This window comes from Aplidium turbinatum, chromosome 10 (assembly GCF_918807975.1).
Source record: "Aplidium turbinatum chromosome 10, kaAplTurb1.1, whole genome shotgun sequence".
Classification (NCBI taxonomy): domain Eukaryota; kingdom Metazoa; phylum Chordata; class Ascidiacea; order Aplousobranchia; family Polyclinidae; genus Aplidium; species Aplidium turbinatum.
In genome coordinates, this window is record NC_137481.1 from 11,277,037 (window position 1) to 11,297,139 (window position 20,103).

The 20,103-nt window shown below is 38.2% G+C and overlaps 1 protein-coding gene across 3 annotated transcripts in view; it reads right to left on the reverse strand.

Annotated features, from left to right (window-relative positions):
* Positions 1–20,103, reverse strand: part of LOC145778912 (phospholipid-transporting ATPase ABCA1-like) — a 71,519-nt gene that overhangs the window by 38,850 nt on the left and 12,566 nt on the right. The window contains exons 17-47 of one of the 3 annotated variants that reach the window (XM_082590504.1): positions 19,861–19,970; positions 19,450–19,561; positions 18,826–19,007; positions 18,512–18,721; positions 17,959–18,189; positions 17,109–17,335; positions 16,631–16,764; positions 15,464–15,577; positions 15,040–15,202; positions 13,966–14,089; positions 13,746–13,876; positions 13,353–13,469; positions 12,963–13,128; positions 12,145–12,297; positions 11,679–11,821; positions 10,991–11,101; positions 10,223–10,340; positions 9,734–9,923; positions 9,260–9,429; positions 8,834–9,011; positions 8,056–8,217; positions 7,820–7,903; positions 7,605–7,743; positions 7,197–7,317; positions 6,903–7,097; positions 6,084–6,298; positions 5,655–5,851; positions 5,289–5,485; positions 5,080–5,209; positions 4,712–4,825; positions 2,254–4,260 (exon numbers count right to left, since the gene is read on the reverse strand). In XM_082590504.1, coding sequence (XP_082446630.1) covers positions 4,033–4,260; positions 4,712–4,825; positions 5,080–5,209; positions 5,289–5,485; positions 5,655–5,851; positions 6,084–6,298; positions 6,903–7,097; positions 7,197–7,317; positions 7,605–7,743; positions 7,820–7,903; positions 8,056–8,217; positions 8,834–9,011; positions 9,260–9,429; positions 9,734–9,923; positions 10,223–10,340; positions 10,991–11,101; positions 11,679–11,821; positions 12,145–12,297; positions 12,963–13,128; positions 13,353–13,469; positions 13,746–13,876; positions 13,966–14,089; positions 15,040–15,202; positions 15,464–15,577; positions 16,631–16,764; positions 17,109–17,335; positions 17,959–18,189; positions 18,512–18,721; positions 18,826–19,007; positions 19,450–19,561; positions 19,861–19,970 — 4,866 coding nt within the window. In that variant the 3' untranslated portion in view covers positions 2,254–4,032. Of the gene's footprint in view, positions 1–2,253; positions 4,261–4,711; positions 4,826–5,079; positions 5,210–5,288; positions 5,486–5,654; positions 5,852–6,083; positions 6,299–6,902; positions 7,098–7,196; positions 7,318–7,604; positions 7,744–7,819; positions 7,904–8,055; positions 8,218–8,833; positions 9,012–9,259; positions 9,430–9,733; positions 9,924–10,222; positions 10,341–10,990; positions 11,102–11,678; positions 11,822–12,144; positions 12,298–12,962; positions 13,129–13,352; positions 13,470–13,745; positions 13,877–13,965; positions 14,090–15,039; positions 15,203–15,463; positions 15,578–16,630; positions 16,765–17,108; positions 17,336–17,958; positions 18,190–18,511; positions 18,722–18,825; positions 19,008–19,449; positions 19,562–19,860; positions 19,971–20,103 lie in introns of those variants that run through there. The other 2 variants (XM_082590505.1, XM_082590503.1) reach the window with 2 other exon arrangements.

The window sequence follows — 20,103 nt, forward strand, 5'->3', positions numbered from 1 at the left end:
CGAATGGTGTTGGAGTCAGCTTGTCGTTGTTTTAAAAGCTTCTTGGACTTGATGCTGCTGTCTTGATTGCGGTCTGTTGGGTTTTAACAGACTAGCAGACCACAATTAAAACAGCAGCCTCAAGCCGAAGAAAAGAACCTTCAATCTATTCTATTGCAAAAACTTATTTCAGCTAAACTTCAAGACAATGAAGCTGTTGTGAATCGCAATCATTCCGTTCAATTTCATTGTCTCGAAACTTGACCGACGGTGCCTCAACGGAGGTTCGATTCTCACTGAAGTCGGAAACGTTCACAATTCCCATCAAGTTGAAAGTTCGATTTCCGTTAAAACTTATGGATATACACACCACTAATGATTACAACTTTGTTGTGCCTGCCGCACAACAACTCCTTAAGAACGCAGAAGAACTTGATTTAAGTGCGGCACACTGGACGAACCACATGTGGAACACGGAGTGGCTAAATCACACCTCCACGCTCCGTGACTTCATACCCGACGCCGATCCCCGTCCACCAGGAATGTCCCTCGCAAGGCTTGCGTAGGTCAGGCTTAACCGCCTGCGAACTGGCGTCGGCCGCTTTCGTTCGGACATGCACAAGTGGGGCCTGGCTCCTTCATCAGAATGCGAGTGTGGTGCCACGGAACAGACCGCAGACCATGTCATCCACCACTGCCTAACCCACCGGCCTCCACACGGTGCGCATGGTCTGAGAATCCTGGACAACGAGACTGCTGAGTAGCTGAAGATTTCCTGCCCTCCAATCTAGCCTGAAAAGATCGCTCATACGCCATCATCATCATCATCATTACAAACAAGGGTGAAACTCGAGTATGGCGTCTTCTATTTTCGTTCGATCAGCCTTAACGACTTTACAAATCCCCACATCCCCTTGATTGGAAAGTGGGGATTTCAGTTTCTTGCGCAGTGACACCAAATGGCGGCGGTATGTGAGCGATCTGTCTAGTTCTAGTGTCACCCCAAGATACCTTGGCTCTGGGCAGGACAGAGCTTTTCCATTGTTCTGAACATGTAGCTCACGATCAGCTTCCCTATTATGTAGGTGGAAAGCTGCTGCCACAGTATTCTGATGTATTTTGAAACAAGTTTACAGTTGCCATAAAGAAAGACCTTTACGCATTAGGTCATGAGACCCGCAATTTCTTTGTAGCCTACCTTTCTGAAGCCAAACGTTTGTGGCACAAAAGTGGCTCATTTAAAAAATTCTCTGTTATGCTAAAATTTAAATCATTACTAAGTCTATTATGTTTTTTTGCTTTTACATCACAGTGATGTAAATCAAAGAACGTTTTTACATTTTTTATCTTTTTGGACTTAACTGACAGCAGCCTAGGCCTAGATTTTTAGTTAAAGCTTAACGTAAATTTTTTACAAAGCATTTAGGTACCTTGATTGAAATGGTATAATTGCTATGGTATTTCGATAACCTTTTTCATCATCAGGTAGTTTGTCAAAACAGAATGTCAATAGCCTTCAGCATTGTGCCGTATATCTGTGACCGATTTGCATTTTTGTATTGAAGCAAAAATACCAATAGTGGAAAACTAACCGAGGATGAATGATGATGATCATCGTAAGCTTGGGTTCCTGCTTGTGGTCTGTTAAGGTAGTATATTGAACAGGTTTGTTGGCTATGGCCTCTTTGTGCAAAAAGATTGAATATTTCTGGCTAAGCTAGAATGTAAAGCTTTCAACGGCAAATTTGCTAATTGGAACTCAAGAAAATTGTAAATTGAAATGTACGTCAGTTGGGCTACGAAGGTTTTGCAATTTAGTTTCTGCAACTCCTTTTTGATTGATGAATATTACTTCAAACAAAAAGGGATGAGACTGCAATACGAACAATCAGACGCAAATCAAATTTAAAAAAAAAAACGGAAAAAAGAGAAAGATGTGGCATAGCACAAAAAAAGAGAAAGATGTGGCATGGCGTCACAAATTCTACTGAGGATAAGTAAACAATAAAGTTTACAATGAGAAAACATCTTGAATATACCACAGTAAAAAATTTGCAACAAACAGTTCTGCTGAAAACTTTAGTTTTCATAGAACGACAAGAAGCAAATGACCTTAACTCATCAAAGATGTAGTGGTGAATGAATACCATAATTTTCATAGCGTAGAGCAAACCATAATATGATAGAAACTGCGAAAGAAACGAAAGGAAAAGGAAGCAAACCTTACCGACTCTATAACGAAGTAAAATGTCTACTGTAACAAACGAATTGATCATCACACTTTTTCTTTTATTTTCATTGATTTAATTTGAACAACGTGCTCTGGTTCAGACACCAATAGAGCAAACAATGCAATAAAAATTAACGATAAAATTAAAAATGTCATCAGGATTTACAAAAATTAATGGAGCAACTTTCAATGGACAAGAAGTTAGTCATAAAATAAAAATTTTACTAATATTACGTTATCAAAGGTACATCTCCAAATTTTCATAAAAACGGTTAAAAGCACTCTTGTGGAAAAAAATTATTTTTATCGCAGGTCTAGAAACAATACATTCAAAAATAATGGAAACAAAAAGCTCAGACAGCCCAGATCGGGTACGGATTAGATCAAATAAAGTGCCTGTCTGAGGGTGTACCTCAATGATAGTGTCGCGGATCATGAAGTGCTTCTCTGGTGTTGTGATAGTAAACGAGACATAGAAAACATTTAAAGATATGCAATATGGGATACGTAATGTCAAAGGTGAGCCTCCGGTTGCAGGGTATTTTTTCATCAATTTTGTGGCTCAGGAGAAGCGCAAGTGTTAATAAGTGCAATATAGAAACAGTAACATATTTTTAAAAAAACTCTCTGAAAGTTTGTAGCCTACACGTGCACCCGTTAGATGTCGAGAAGGAACGGATGTGGATACCGGAAGTGCAAAAAACAATATCTTCTTGTTTTGGTTTTATTCCCACTTCAACAATATATCCTGGGCCGTAAAGGTTAACCTTTTCTCAATTTAACGAAACCTAGTTCGGTTTTGGGTCTGCATATTTTGAATTCTTTTTAATTTTTTTAGCATACCAATTCGCCCTGATAGCCTATCAACCAAGTGTTCATTGATGTGTGGATGGGCAATACTTGGCATTCGTTAAAAACGCTCGTGTTTTTACCTTCCGTAAAAAGTTACTCTCACCAGAGTTGAACCCAACGGATCAAAAATACACAAACACATCACTCTTGTTGTTTTTTTGATTAATCCACCAGATGGTCATCATCCTATTCATATTTTGTAGAATAGTTTGTGATAACTTAGCCTACTGCAAACAAAAGATTACCTATTATCACGTATGACCTATCTAAGATAAAAAATTGAGCCCTCATTGGTGCAGTTAGTGGTGAGAAAAAAATGACGTCATGCTTATTTTAGTAGATTATTTCATTTTTGTAGCGTAGACTAATTGTTGCACTAATGCAACAAAAAAAATAACACATTAACTTATTCAACATAAAATCATTTCAAGATTTTGCCGCGTATGCGTAGCATCTTATATAAACAGAATGAACAAAATTTGAATGTATTAGTTCATCTCACCAGATACATGGTGGTGGTTTGTTAAGATTAAAAGTTTAAACTATTTTCATTTTCAGCTTTATTATATATTTTATATCTTTATTTGACTTCTAGTAACATTGTTTGAAGGTCTTAGAAAAAATCTCTGAATCATAAAGGTAATCTCACTGACTATAGGATGTGTACCTATAAAACGAATTACGAAAAAAATCATAAAAATAAACTAACCTATAGATAACGATACCGTGCATTTGCCTATTGCCTACATGATTAACGAATGACAACACACCTTAACACGTTGCATAACAAATGTCCCAGACAGCAAAATCCGTCACTTTTACACTGATTCAAGGTCTGCAAACGTTGAATCAATGTAAAAATGGTGCATTTTGCTGTCTGGGGTTAAAAACAGCAGTTTCTTTGCCTATCTGTGCAATGTTCAAGAAACACAACATGATAAAGTTCTGTAGAGTGTCGCTGGGAATTTCGTTTAAAGAATTTCAGTGGAGGATTCCACTCTGTTGAAATCTGGATTGACATGTCCACCATCATACAATGGCAATTCCTTCAAGGGAATCTCATGACGCGGAGAGCCAGCGATGACGTTCGGATCTTGCAAAGGTTTGACGGAGTCTCTGTTGTCGTTGCTTGAGAAAGTTTGTACTCCATAGTCGTCTTCCAACCCGTCAGTTTGATTTTTGGCAAAATTAACAAACACCTTAAAATTAAAGCACTGTGTGAATACACTATTATTGCGTTTTTAATGAAACAGAACAGTCTAATAAAATGGGTAAGTTGTGATTTGTTTCAAATAAACGCTTGTTACATTAATTCACTTTACCCTACACAGCCTACACTTCAGCTTTCATGCTATTTTCGCAATTGTTTCGATGTTGTAGCTAAAGATATTGCTGCCAAACTTTTAAACTGTGTCTTATCTAAATATACCGCATTCTGTTTCTAAGCAATTCTACTTCTCGCAAACAAACGATAAAGAAATATGAAAGATTTAGGATTATGCGGTAGTTTAGCGCACTGTACACAATTCCAACGTAAATGTGATCACTTTAGAATTAGATGAAAGTGTTTTAGTTGTGAGGACTCAAACGGTTAAAACTAAGGACATATTCGCCAAACAACACGATAGGCGATTAGCTGAGTGACCTTACCTCGTCCAAAGTTGTTTGACTAACAGAGTAGTCTTCAATTTGCAACTTTTTCTTGTTCCTTTCGAGGAGGTTGAAAAGATCCCCCAGTTTTACATTCTCTGTTGGTAGTTGGTACTAAACACAGACAAGAGCAGTTCAGCACGTAGCAAGTAAAGAGTAGGCTAAAGTTTGTACAACAGTAACTTTAATGTAGAAATACTTCGATTATGTTTTATTGCCCATTCGCAAAAAAAACGTCTCTTCATGGGGTTTGTTGGCTAATTTTGCGATAATGTCACATGCTACAACATTTTCCAAGCACTATCATAGAGACGTAACAAAACTCTATTACCGCACATAGTCTGTAAAATACGAAGAGTTAAATTTACCATTAACATGTTGCAATGGCTTTCTTTCAGCGCAGCGTCAGCTAACGATGATTCTACAAAATTTTTCACAGCTTCAAAGTCCGGATTGAGTCCCCCAACCTTCATGGTAATTGTGTAGCCTTCTCCGTATCTGGTGAAAATAGCAACAAAGATGGTGGTCAAGTGTTAAATAAAGTCATTTATGAACATTACAACGTTGACAATTTTACTTGTTTTTAAGATGCTGAGGACTTCCCAGACACTTGAGCCTTCCATTGACCATGATGGCGAGTCTGCTGCATAAAGCTTCACACTCCTCCATGCTGTGTGACGTCAGCACGATGCAGCGACCACCTCGAACAGCTTCGGCGATTCTGCTCCAGAGGAACCTTCGAGACATGGGATCCATCCCGGCAGTTGGCTCGTCCTGGTAAAGGAATAATAGATTACGCAAAGTTACAATGAAAACCTAGAACACAAAATGGCCATTGTCATGTTTTGTTGAAGATGCCAAGAAACTTATCATTAGACCTACTTTAAGTCAACAGCAAATCAGATCAAAGAGTAACAATGTACGGTTTAAACACTGGATTTACCAAGAAAACAATGGGAGGGCATCCTATGAAGGCAATGGCTGCACTCAATTTTCTTTTATTTCCGCCACTGTACGTCCCAGCTGGTTTATTGGCATACATCTTCAATCCAAAGTTATTGACAGCCCAGTCTGCCACGCGGTCGATGTCTTCAGGAGGAACTCCGCGAAGTTTCGCGTAAAATATCAAATGCTCGCGACCTGTCGCATATAAATCATGGCAATCATAGCAAGCATGAAGACATATAGGCCTCAAAAAGCACAAAAGGCAATATAACGTAACAATGCAATGCTTAGTGTCAGTTTCGAAACAGTTTATTCAAGAAATAATAAGATGCAATTCCGTATTTGTGGCGTAATCAAAAATATCCACATCAGTGCTTGGTCTTAACTTCTTTACACGCCCCATAAAAAAACATGATGGACCACACACCTGTAAGCAGGCTGTTCAATGCTTCAAATTGAGGGCAATATCCTGTGTTCTGTTGAACTTCTCTGAGATCACCGAGTATGCTTTGACCGCAGATCAAAGCGTCACCGGCTGTTGGTGACGTATCTCCAGTCAACATTTTGAAGGTTGTGGTTTTCCCTGCTCCGTTCACTCCGAGCAAGCCGAAGCATTCGCCTTCGGGGACACCAACACATAACCTATGCACAAAGTTGATACAATGATACTTTGTACAAAAATAACAATCTTGAAACAACCATAGACGGAGGGAGCAAAAGCGAGAGCTTGTCCCATTTCAACACAACCAGGCCAAAGCGTAAAACGTAAGCTCATCTTTCAAATGTTTCGAACATCCAAGGTCTACAATTTCCATCTTCACTACTAAGCTACAATTAAATGTTTAGCATTAAACTTTCCTTCGGGGTTGCACTCAGACCCCATCAATCGTTCATTTCATAACTCGTGGTTTCTTGTAATCTGAAACAAATCCGCTTCTTTCAATTCTTGCAATGATATGTGCGTCTGTCTTTTAATTCGAGTGTTAGTGATCAGGAACGCCCCCTGAACCGACAAAATTTCACGAAAGAAAGTCAGTCAGGTTCGTGAGGTCTGACTGTAGCAAGCAAAATTCTATCATAGCAAAGATCAAGTCTGAGAAAGAAAACGCAGTACCACTGTCGTAAGAAGGTTGTTGTTACTTAAGGATAGCTGAATTGACAAATAAATTTAAAGTTTTGGAATAAAATATTACAACCTACATGCCCCACAAGAAATGTGATGTTTATAGATCCATCAACAGTCTACCTGTCCACTGCAGCAAAACTGGTGTTTGTTCCTCTCTTTCTAAAAACCTTGGTCAAGTTAGTGACTTGCAAAATGTCGTCACTTTTTCCTTTTAACAAACGCTCCCGCTCAGCTACAACGTCATCGTCATGCTCCGATGCGTCGAATGGTTTCTTGAAGTTGTAGTTGGTCACTTTCTTGGTCTTGATAAAAAACCTAAAAAGGTAAAACTCAAGTTGAAACGAATTTCAATTGTTGTGAAAGTTGCAGCATGCTGCCAACCCGATATAAGTGAAGAAATTGGAAGTAGCCTACCTGTATTGTATAAGAATGGTTAAAATGAAAAAGCCGACTCCTTCAATAGCCAGTGCTAGAAGATTTCTTCCAACCAATGTAAAGGTGAATGGGCTTTGGAAGGAGCTTGTGGTATTGGTACCTGCACAAAAAAAGTTTAAGATTTATATTTTACAAAGGATTCTATATAACAACTCGGGTGGATCAAAGCCAACAAAAGGCTATCGTATACCGGTGGATATTTAGTCGGACCAAAGGGAATATTGCTTCTGCACAAGACTAAAAGATAAAACACGACCGGTAGCCTAAAACACTTTGGGAGAAAGGACGATTAGTTGAGCTTTCTCCAAGGGTGAAATCTTAAATTAGATTATGCATTGCATGCAAATGATTTTATTCTTTCAGGAAAATGAGAAACGTTCAACTCACCAAACGAAGAAAATGCATCAGCGTAAGCTTGATTGACAGCAAAGTCGATTATACCTCGACCGAGGCAGTATTGAGGAAAGATGAGGAAAATCTGCTTCAAAGTTTCGTTGACCTCTTTCAGATTATCATCTCCGACAAGCTGAAAAAAGACAAAGTTTACTGTGGACAAAGTCAAAACACAACTCGTTACAATCTCTATGGAGTAAAACACTTACTTCCAAGATGAAGGTGGCGATGCTTGTGTTGACTCCAATGAATATGTTGATGCAGGTTAAAGCAACAAAAGCGGTGCTAGGAACCTAAAGTAAGATCATTTGAGTTTGATGGAATATATTCTTTTTGTTAAAAACAGATTAGCTTGGAGAGTTGTCGAGCAACAAGACAATATGTTTCTATCAGTTTATCAATTCAGCTTTACTGCAATATTGTTACAAATTTTGTGAATGTTAACCTCGAAGTAGAAGGTGAAAAGGTACATCATGGGAATAATTGCAAATCCATATAAGAGGAATAAGCAGAAAAAGCACGGAAAGTTATCAGCAGACACGTACTCCTCATCTTGAAAGCACAGAAAAACGATCAGCACAACCGCCATTGGAATCAAGTAGTTGATCTGAAATCGAAAGATATCTTCATTTGAGAAAATTGCTAGTCACAAAGAAAGACATGCTGAGCAATTCGTTAGCCAAGTCTCTGAGCACAAGTGAATCTATTAAGATTTCCGTAAAAAGTGTTTATCCCATACATTAATAGGCTACTTTTTAACTTTTCCCAATACTGTAGAGTTGATAAAAAGGTGGACATTGCTAATAGAAGCAACGTTTTTCTAGGAAGAAATTTTTCGTTGAAAAGAAGTGAAGAATTTTTATGAACGACTTGTTTCTTTTTCATGCCATCCATGTACAGTATGAGCACAAGTTTTAATACAATATCACCATTATGGTTTATTTTAAACGACATCAACGGAATGCCTTTGTCCATGCGAGTATTTAAGAAATGTGGCTCATTGGTCATTACTTCTACTTATTTTGTGATCAGGGTGCTTGCTACTTTGACGCCGAAAACCATTCATCTGTTGGGCTACAGGCCACAAGAGCATAGCAACTACTTAATAAAAGCAAATAAAAAAGACAATTGGGTAAGAAAGCCTCGAATTGTCTTGACTCTCGAATCATCATGAGGGCTCGTTTGACAAAAATTATAAAACTCTCGACATAAGCAGTGCATACCATATCCCAAATGTAAGCCGATATCCAGTAAACGAATTGGTTGACGCCGCTAACAAATTGAAGGTGTTTTGCCTTCGAAACTTTCTCCTCGATAAGAAACAACACAAAACCAGCTGGAATAAAAGACATCGCGAAAGAAACAAACACCGCGACGTTGACACCAGAAATTGAAGGCGATCTGGAAATCAAAAGTTCTTTTTTTCAACTTTACGTTTTCAAAATTACATGAATGTCTTAGTTACCGATTTTTAAACTTACAATGAAATTTTGAATCTTTGCCTTCATGTCGCATTGTCGCAAACTAAATAACTATAGGCCTACTAGCTAAATTTATGTCAGCTCACCTCGAAGTAGCTTAAATGGTTACATAAGTCTTCTATATCAGGCTTTTAACAAATTCAAAGTCCAAATAAAATCTCAACCAACCTTGTTGCTTGGTCAACACTAGATACAGTGAAATCAAGCGGATGGTTAAACACTGCAATGCCATATTTCGATGCATTTGCACCCCCTGGTACGGTAGAGCGGTAGGCAGCGTTGTTTAGAATATTCAGCCAAGTGGGCATTGCGTGGTATCCGTTGTTGTCAAACCAAACCTAAAAAACGTACAAAATGCTTTGAGTTTTTTTTTTTGCAAAACATAAAAACTTCTTAAAGTTAGTTTTGCAGTTTTTTGAACCGTAATTTAAACCGCTTCCATTTTTACTAATTCGTTGTCGTATGTATCACAGTCAATGCAGCCTGTGATGAATCAGATAAGCTCATAAATTTTGCCTCGTAAATTTCACTGATTAATTTCGTTTAAAAATAAACCGCACAGAGCCATTTCATTTTAAAAAAATATTGCTTTTCAGAAAAATGATGTCCATTGCTCAAAATGCTGCCTAACTGTGACCATACCTTTGCATTCTCTGATCTCGCTACACCTTCAACAAAAGAGTTGACAGCCTCGGTAGAATCAGCGGAAGGAGACAAATTGAAGTCACTATTCGCTTCAGCAAACTGAAGAAGTCCTGTGACGTCATCGGCCGCTATGGTGCTGCGGTACAACTCTCCAAGTGACAATCCCCCGTAACGGTCTTGTCTGAACCTGCAAAAACATATCTCCAAAATTAAAGAACAGTTTCTGTTTATATGTCAAGAAAAGTCACCCTTAGATTATGCAATAAATTCGTTCCATCGAACAAAATGAGCAGAAGTTGGGCTCACACCGAAAAATGTCCTCAGCATGCGGCATCAGTGTTGCTCTTTCCAAGCGACAATAAAAACCCAGGTTGACATTTTAAATGGTTCATCATTTCACCTTTTCTTGTCTTGACTTGACTTAATGATTTTTTTCAAGAACGAAAATTTATGAATGGCCTAATTTCCAGCTTAAGTTGAGCTTACCTGTCAACAGTTTTGACAAGCCAATCGGAAAGGTTACGTCCGGTCATATTATACATCCAATCAGAGGACTGCAACAAGACACGTGGTGTTGCCGAGCCACCAGCACCCACGGGGCATTCTGTAGACCAAAACGATACGGTTTTGTAAAACAACATTTTCACCATTGTAAGGCCTAATCTCAGTCGGATCTTGATTCAGAACATGGTTACTTGCGCTGCAAATTCTACAATACGTTAATTCTGAGAATGAAACTTTACTGAAATACGCGTGGTCGGCAACATTGATTATCCAGCCAACAAATCAATCATTTTTGACATTGCGTTAACGTCCGCAGATGCTAAATCAACGTGTAATACGACTGGTTTTATGGCTGGGTAGCACTCGGAAAATAATGCATTTAGCAGCAAACAGTGTACTGCTAATCTAGTGTTATCAATCATCAAATATATACTAATTATAATGATCATATAAATTACTAATTTACACCCAGTACATGCAATGATCATATAAATTACTAATTACTAATCACTAATTTACAGCCAGTAACGCTATTTTTATCTTAACAGAACTTTAGCCCTTTTATATACAACTTTATTGGCTTGTTGCTTGTCGGGAAACTTGCCAACAAAGTTGAAGTCAGCGGAAGGTAAGCAACACTTTTTATTGTTGACTATCAACTCAGTATAATATATTCCCCAAAAAGTTACTCGTGGACTGTTATGTAGTTGAAAGAGGAGTTATTAGTTATTTAAGCGTAATTAATTTAACCTGCAAGAAGCACTGTCGAATCATTTTCAGTGCAGAAGCACGTCAAAGTTTGGTTTGAGTCACTGTCTTGACTAAACCCCTCTACGTCGGCGTGATCTTGCCACAGTCCATCTGAAAGGAATCAAAGAGTTCAACAAAACATGAAGGAAATACAAAGTTCTTATTACGTTCAGACTAACTTATAACAATTCAATGGGTATTGTTTTTGTCTCCGAGTCTGATCAATATATTCTATGTAATCTATATACTTTCGGAATGATAGCCTGCGTAAAGTGGTGGGAATGTCAGGGTAACAACGATTCCACACCATAAATAGGATATAGGAAACTGGATAAAGCCGCAGTTGCAGAAAAACTTAAGCTTTCTTGTAGTGACAAGAAATAACAATTACACTATCATTACTAACTGATAAAACCGAGGACTATTACATTTATTTATTGCATAACAACAATGATAGCCTGACTTCAGACACAATAAGCGAGCACGCAAAAACCAGCACAACTAAATGAAATAAAACAATAAACTAATGTATCTATCAATAAACTAATTTTCGAGAGAAAAATATAACTAGCAAGCTTTAAAAAGAGGCCACAAGCAATTTGGTTGTGGTAAAAAATTGAAAGAGCTGCAAGTGTTGTGTCGTAGCTATTGCTTGTGAAGTAAAAAATCGATTAAAAGGAAATCTTACTCTCTGTGTTCACACAGGAAATGGGCTCGTCGTCCTCATTTAGCACTTGATACCCATCCACGCATCTCATCCCCAAGGTTGGCTTGTTCAGCAAGGCCTGACTGACGTCAGATGACAAGCTGCTGCTCGTTGTAGAATCGTCACTAAAATGCAAAGAAATTAACTGGAAATATATCAACAAATGGACCTCGTCATTTTACAAAGTAGTCAGACCCTTCCACAGACGACATTTAACGTTTACGTGGGACAAACCCTAAAAGGCTGACCACTATCAAGTGGTTTTCTTATGCAATGTCACAAAACGCGAATGGAAAACGATTTTTACTGAATGCTAAGATTTGATTTATGACCGCGTTAACAAAATTTGCCACTTCAACGTCTGGTGGCGTCAAAACGACGTAAAAAAAGACATTTTTGTTAGCTGGAAAGTCCACGTATGTCACGACTCACGATTTACTGCCCTGACCTGTAAAATGTGTTCGTGTCGCCATACATCCAAGGCTGTAGCTCAAGAGCTGGCAACGCTGTGTCTGCTGGAAATAGGATTTGCAGCAACAAGGCAAACCCAATAAAAAATACAGGAAGGCAAATTTGAGCCGCGAATCCTTTTATGTTTCGGCTGCATAAAAATAACAAAAGAAAGGTTATAAAACATGTCATCCAGCTTATTAAAAACACATCGTCTACCCTATAAAAAGTTACAGCCAAATGTACAGATAACGGACTTTATTACTTCAATTGGACGTTATTACTACATTCTTACTGGCAATAAATATCTTTCAAATAAACGTTTCAGAAGCCCTCCCAAAGGTTTTCTTTGTGCAATATCCGGCCAGATGGTATGTTTATTGTTTAGTGTTCACTATGAATACGAGCATGCTATTTTATTTTCGCTTTTAAAAGATACGCAATGTGTAACTGTTTTCTGTTTGGTAGGCTATGTTTATGAATACTACAGCGTAGCCTATTTCAAAATTTATCATAACCATTGGTGTTGAAAATTCTGCACCCGCATCATGTTATCTGAATATCCGTTGGTGTATGGGCCACAGTGCAATACACTATTCATGATCAAACATCGGTTAAAGTGCCCTTTTCCGGAAGAGTTTTGCAATAACGCTAACTTAACAAAGTACTGTACAGTAAAACAAACGATTCCATTCGTGTGTTAGCAAATAGAAAAACTCGATTTAAAAGGTTCGACGATTGTACATTTACGGGATAAAGTCATCAGAATCAGGCTCAGTTAGTATGCATGTAGTTACGTAAATGATCGTGACGCACCTTGAGTGATGGTATCGTTTCACAATGAGCGCTTTCAACTGCTGCCAGATTAATTCATTTCCGACTACTTTGTATGACCCTTGACCTTGTGTTCCGTCATCAAGTTGACCTTCGACCATCATCTTGTCGACTTCCTCCATGTCAAAAGACGTCACATCTTTGTTTACTAAAAACGTGATTAAAAACATAAAGGAAAAGTATAAAGTTATACGAATGTTTGCATAATGCTTACATAAGTGATGGTAAAGTTTAATTATCATACCAAGCAACACGAGAAGCTAGTAGTAAAAGAATCTAAAGGTAATAACAATTTTCATTTTGTGATCCAGCAGAGTTATGGAAATGATATCCGTCACAGACACATAACGTAGTTGTTACATTCACACGTACGGGATCTGTGGGGCGAAGTGATTGTCGGCAGTCCGTCATGAATAGTTTGATCGGGAGGCGGAAGTGGCTGGGTCGGCGATATGCTCCAGGTGCTGCATCGTGGGAAACAACAGCAACCTTGAAACAAAATTTTGATGATAAGATTGTGCAGAAAAAGGTTTTGTGTAATTTTTTATCTATATTTAAGTTTCAATGAGCAGTTTCTAAGAAAGTACAGAGACAAAGTAGCCTAACTTAAATATACCACTTTATATAGGAGGAAAAAACTGATTTTTGAATTATAATATGCTCTGTGGTTCTGACTTTTTACGCTTTTAGACAGGTGCCTGATATTAAAACATTCCAACAACAACAAAAATGATGCAAAATTTAAAGATAAAAAAGTTCACTGACATTTTGTTTTTTCATCTTTTCCTTCGTCTTCATTTTGCTTAGCGACAGTGAGAAATATTTCTTCTAAGCTGGTATCGGTCAGCCCATACGTCACTTCCTTTGCGTCCAGTTTCTCAAACAACGTGCTGTACCTGAACATGTTAAAAACACAACTTAAGCTTTGTCACACTTAAACATCACAACGCTTTTATATCGCAACTTATTGAACAGCTCCGCTTACATTCCGTTGGCTTGAGCGGCGTATGGCAGAACAAATGTCGTCTCTCTGGGATTTTCTTCGTGGACTTTAGATTCAGGAATTGTTTTCAGGACAAGGTTGTTGACGTGAGATGATTCAACAATTGCTGAAAACGCAATCAAAATTTCAGCTTTTGTGTATTCGAATACGAAACGATAACAAGGCCACTCAACGACTCAAAAATCAATTGTCAAACTTCCTCAGACACCAGTTCCACACCTAACATTTGTTCGTCAGTGGAGTTGCAAGAATTGACCACGATAGACGTATGATTCGCCCATGCGGCTGCTCTCATCAACATCACATCACTAATTATTCCATGAAAAAGACTATTTGTAACAAATAAATATGGCTAACACATTTGTTCCCTTGTGCTACTAATATTTATGTTTCCACAGCAATAACACATTTGTTTTCACTTGTGCATTTTTTTTGGACTCAATAAATCATCAAAAACCTTGTTTTCAAATCACTTAGTTATGGCCATGCTATTATGGCCTAACATATAAATGAGAACACTGTCATGTGACGAAGAAGCTCTCAGGCAATTCATGAGCATAGCTCAAGCAACAATAGTTTGAAACATGTTGATCTGTTATTTCGTCGACTCCAGCTCGTGTCCGAGCATTGGTTTCGTCTTCAAATCGAATTTGGCTTTGGATGGTGATGTAGTATGTGGCTTTGGAGGCCCAGACTGTGATGGAAAAGACGTGGGTATAGATCACATTGTATGGAGGGTGGGGGACGAGGTAGTTTTAGCTTTTCTTTTCTAGTGTTTCATTTTTCTTGAGCTTTTCGTATCCTGTTTTTTTTTTTTTTTCGAAAAATTCCGTGCCTTCCGTAGTTCTTTTTCTCAAAAGTGATCTATTGATGTAACTATGTAGCCATTCTTCTTCTTTGCGTACCGTACCTGTTCCGGGATTAGGCGTTCATGCATACAGTACTTCCATTTATCCCAGTATTTGACTGTACTAAAAATTGTTGTGGTTTTTATTATGTAACATAACATAAAGTAAAGACATTGAGGTAATGGATACATGTTCTATCATGTGATACCTTGCGGCAAATCCGTTGGTGTGCTGGTGCTTGAATGAAATGATTTCTCAATAGGCGTAATTTTAGATGACGACGAAGCCAAAGATGATGACGATGAAGATGGCTTTGGCGAATTGTCAGAATTAGTTTCAAACCCTTCATCCGAACCCTTTGTGAAAGATATCTGCAAAGTTGGATTTTATCGAGACATTAAATTTTCACATAATATGTTTATATACAGCTGTGCAATGCATTCACGAAGTGACATGAAACATCTGTTGGCGGTTTGGAAAGAAAAGAGAATCAGCATAGTATATCTCAGGCAGCGAATTAGTCCTTTTTTACATGGAAAGGAACAAAAAACATGGAAAATGACTGATTGGCTAGTTGGGGTAGTGGTGATGACCTATTAAAATCCCTTAAAGGAATAGGCCACTCTACTTACCTCTTCAGCTTTTATTTTCTTCTTTTCATCATTTCCTTTAACTACAGTCAAATAATAACCAACGCCAAAGCAACCTTTCAGGAAGAGAGATGAGCCGCAACATTTGAGCTTTCCCTGAGGATTTAACAATAAAGATGTTAGTTTGCAATAAAACTGCTTAAACGAGAACACACTTTAACCCAGGGGTGTGCAAACCGTGGCCCGCAGGCCAAATGTGGTCCGCTAGAAGATTTTCATTGATGTCTCAAGTTTGCAACGTTTAGTAAACATTATTTTTTAGGTACTACGACAGTTTATCGAACGACTATATTAATCGAACGACTGTTCACCGAACGACAATGTATCGAACGACAGTTAATCGAAAACCTAACCCCCAACTTAAAACCTAACCCTAACCCTTAACCTAACCATAACCATTAACCCTACCCCCTAATCCTTAACCCTAACCCCTGAGTACGGTATTCCATTGCATATGTGCTTCGTCGTTCGATAAACTGTCGTTTCGATAAACGGTTGGTCGATGAACTGTCGTTTCAATAAACAGTCGGTTCGATGAACTGTCGTTTCGATGAATTGTCGTTAGATAAACTGTCTTTCGATAAACTGTCGTTCGATTAACTGTCGTTCGATAAATTGTCTTTCGATAAATTGTCGCGTCACGTATTTTTTATTAGGCAACCCGACAGGTTCAACCAGTGTGAAATTAAGCAAACAATTTTTTACCTAAATCCCTTGTAGTTACATTTTTTGATTACATTCACATCTTATTTGTAGTAGCCTGATTCTATTCGCTCGCACACAGCGAAAACTTAAACTAATTTTAAGTTGTCCGCAGACCGAAATACAAGACCAAAATCCGCTGCTATTTTGCGGTTGAATAGCCTACTCGTGTGTTAAGTGTGAACAGGAAGTGAACATCTATCCGCTGAGCATCCAGCTTCGGCTCCCGCTATCCGCGCGTGAGGTAGCTGTGTGGTCATTTATTGTGTGCACATTCACCATAATATAGCGAACAATAGATATTTCTAGTTGCGCCCACAGACCAAGCTGGTTATGTGTATTTGGCTAAGCAGTGCTGCAAGTTTGCACACCACTATTCTAGCCTATCTACAAAACGAATATTAAGAAAACACACAATCGTTGTGTTTAGCCATTGCCGCCGCTCACATGTGATATAATGGCTATCCTGTCTCCCAGTAAGTCCGCTTCATCCATGTGATGCGTGGAGAGCAAAATGGTACGGTTGGCACGGTAGCGCAACAACAGATCCCAGATTCCTCGCCGAGCGTATGGATCGACGCCTTAAAAAGATAATCGGTTAGAAAATAAAAGTAGCCTACCTTGGTAATAACGACAATAGTGTGTTTTAACAGGGATGCATCCATCGCAGACATGCGCATTGCGCAGCTCTCGGCGATTTACAAAGCAGACAGTGTCAGTGCATCCAAGTACAGCAGGCCTATCAGATGAATCTATAATTAATACAAATTTACCCTGAAAGATTTAAAATACAACACCACAGTGTCTTCATCCACTCGCATCAGGTTGCAAATTTTGCTGATCTCAACACGTATACATGCAGAATTGTAGACGAAACGCGCGAAGATGCTATGCTTTTAATATTGCCATAACAACGTTACTATACCTGACGTGGGCTCGTCCAATATGACGCACTTTGATCCACCTACAAAGGCGACAGCAACCGACAGTTTCCTTTTCATTCCTCCAGAGAGATGACTAGAAATTTCATTTTTCTTGTGTGGCAGACCAACGTCCTTCACCATTTCTTCAATTTCTTGAGAACTTTCCTTGTTCCCTCCGACCGCGTTTTTCAACCCGGAATAGAATTGGAGATGTTCCAGTACAGTCAGGCTGAACACACAAAGTCACACAACAATCAGCGAATTGTGATGACACATACTTCAACATTTTTTGTGAAACATCGCAGAAAATACTTCAAACGGAGATGACAGTAGTCGAGATATTCAAGATCGTCTTCAGTCTTCACTTGTCGTTTTATGTGGAAAAATTACAGTAAAAAGTTAAAAGATTAAGCTACTTTCATTATCATAACATTTTGTAGCTCAGAAGAAAAATAAAAAAAATAAAATCATGTGTTTAACAAATCTCTGAATGTTGAATTGTAATCTCATTACAAACCGCCAGACACAAAATTAATCTTTTTTTCTATTCGTTAAACAATTGCAGACGTAGCATCAACTTCAAAACGGACAAATTTATTGGTTGGGTAAAAAGTGCTAAAATTCAATATTAGCCTAAGCGGACATGTGGCCCATCAATCAATATATCAATACATCAGACTAGAAAGTTATGCTATATTTATCACACAAAGTTTTAGCTGTTACTATTAGTTATCAATGCAAATAATTGCATAGTTTTTAGCTGAAAGTTATTATTGAACAGTTTTGTTTTCAAAACTTTTTAATTTAACCTTAACAAAAATGAAAAAAAAAACATGCAAAATGTTCACTTACTCTCCGAACAAAACGTTGTATTGTGGGCAAAACCCAAGTTGATGACGGATTTGATCCATTTCGGTCTGAATGTTATTTCCATAAATATAAGCGGAACCAGTTGTTGGTGTGAACAACCCTGTTAGCATCGACATCGTCGTTGTCTTTCCAGCCCCGTTGTGGCCGAGAAATGAAGTGATTTGACCTTCGTAAAAGTTGAGGGAGAGATCGTCCACGGCAACCTTCCCGTTGCTGCGAAAGGAAAAAAAAACTCTTACAAAACTAAGTAAGTTGGGCTGATCATGACATTAACAATTTTAATGATAAAGCTATTTATTGAACCTTTTTTTAATGTTTTTTCAAATAACTGGTTTGAAATTTTGAAATTTGCGATGACTAAGTCGAAAAATCAATGCAGACACTATTGCTTCTGTAAATTTTTCAACTACAGAATAAAAGGTGCTTGTATTAAGACGCACTTCTTTTTTTATAATTTGTACGTCCAATCTTTTTAATTTAAACTTGAAAAAAGTCTACAATACATTAAAAAAAATTATAAAACATCTGCACCCACCTATAAACTTTTCGAAGATTTTGCATCGTAATGCCGAGTGGCAGATGCTCAGGTTCGGCTTCCAGTTCAATCTCCTGTCCGTGATGTGCATTTCCACCATCGCTAGCCGAGCTGCTGTGTGCCTTACCACCGCACCAATACGATCGTGTTGCAAAGAAATACCAGCGTTTGGGGACGCCATACTTTCCAGGCCTCACATTTTCAATGTACCTTTAAAAAGAGAAACATGAATACAACATTTTCTTGTGACTTTGTAACTTTCATCAACGTATGGTGGGTGTAAAATTCATTGCTATGTCTGTTGAGCGTCCTACCATGCCAAGGTCATGTATATGAGAGCATCGACCAGCATCATGATCATGGAAAGAAGGAATGAAAAGTCATCGGATGGATCGACGCTTGAGGCCCAGTTTGAAAAGTGAATGCCATCCCCGGATATTTCATAATCAGCGATGTAGTTGGCTCCGTATCCGAATGCAACCGATGACAGCAACGACTGAAAATGACGTAACATAAATTTTTAAAAAGAACTCAGAACAGATTTTTAAATTCAAAAATACACACAATGAGCGTAGGCCTATATGTAAACGTAAAGTGTAGTGCAAATCTTAGATGTAGCCTCACGTAGGGTAGCCTACCATATGGAGCTGTGCATGACCGCAAAGCTCAAATTGATTTTTAATACCAGAAACGACTTTGCGAGTTTCGATGTTGTTGTACAGTTGCCATTGTAAGATGAAGAAAGGAAACCGGACATAAAACGGAGGCTATCCTCGGACAGAAACCAGTTTTAACGTAGCCCAGAATAACATAGTGCGATGAGCTCTCTACTCCCCATGGTTAGGCTGTACAATGTGTACATTCCCCAGTAGTCAAAAAAGATTGATGTGTGAAGTTATGAATTCTGGTTTGGATCAATGGTTTTTCTGTTTACTTACAGCGATTATTTTAGTTGGTAGCGTCATTCGAGAAGTATAGACAAAGACCACGTTGTATGGAAGCTGGAGCAGAAAGAATATAATTCCCCCACACGCGGCTGCCAAGTTTGCTCTGAATACATGGCGGTACATTATTGAATGCTCTACAATTAGGTATCAAAAATTCGTAGCCTATGTTTAAAAAACAGCCAATCCGATGCATAAACGCACAATGACTATCGGCAATTCTGTTTAAGTACCGATACATTTAATAAATTGAAAGTCATTTTGGCTACAGTACAAATTAAATGTTTGAAACAGGAATAAAATCACACATCAGCAAAGTTACAGTATAAATAAAACCACTGATGTGAGAAAGCATCCAAAGAGAAATTAATCGTGTTTAAAGTTAAAAGAACAAAAATTTCATACCTGGAAAAGAAGCAACTGATAAGAAAGCACTGAGCAATGGTCGCAGTTGCAAAGCATATCAACCAGAGAATGAGAATGAACGCGTTACTGAAGGAGAAGACATCGCCGACCTGAATATTCGAGCAGTTTTGTTTGCACGTCAAGCAGTGAAACATAGCTTAAAGTAGGAGATAATAAACTACTGAGATTTAGGCTACTGACTGCGAGATACCTAGGCTTACGCCCGGTGGTTGAAGATTACAT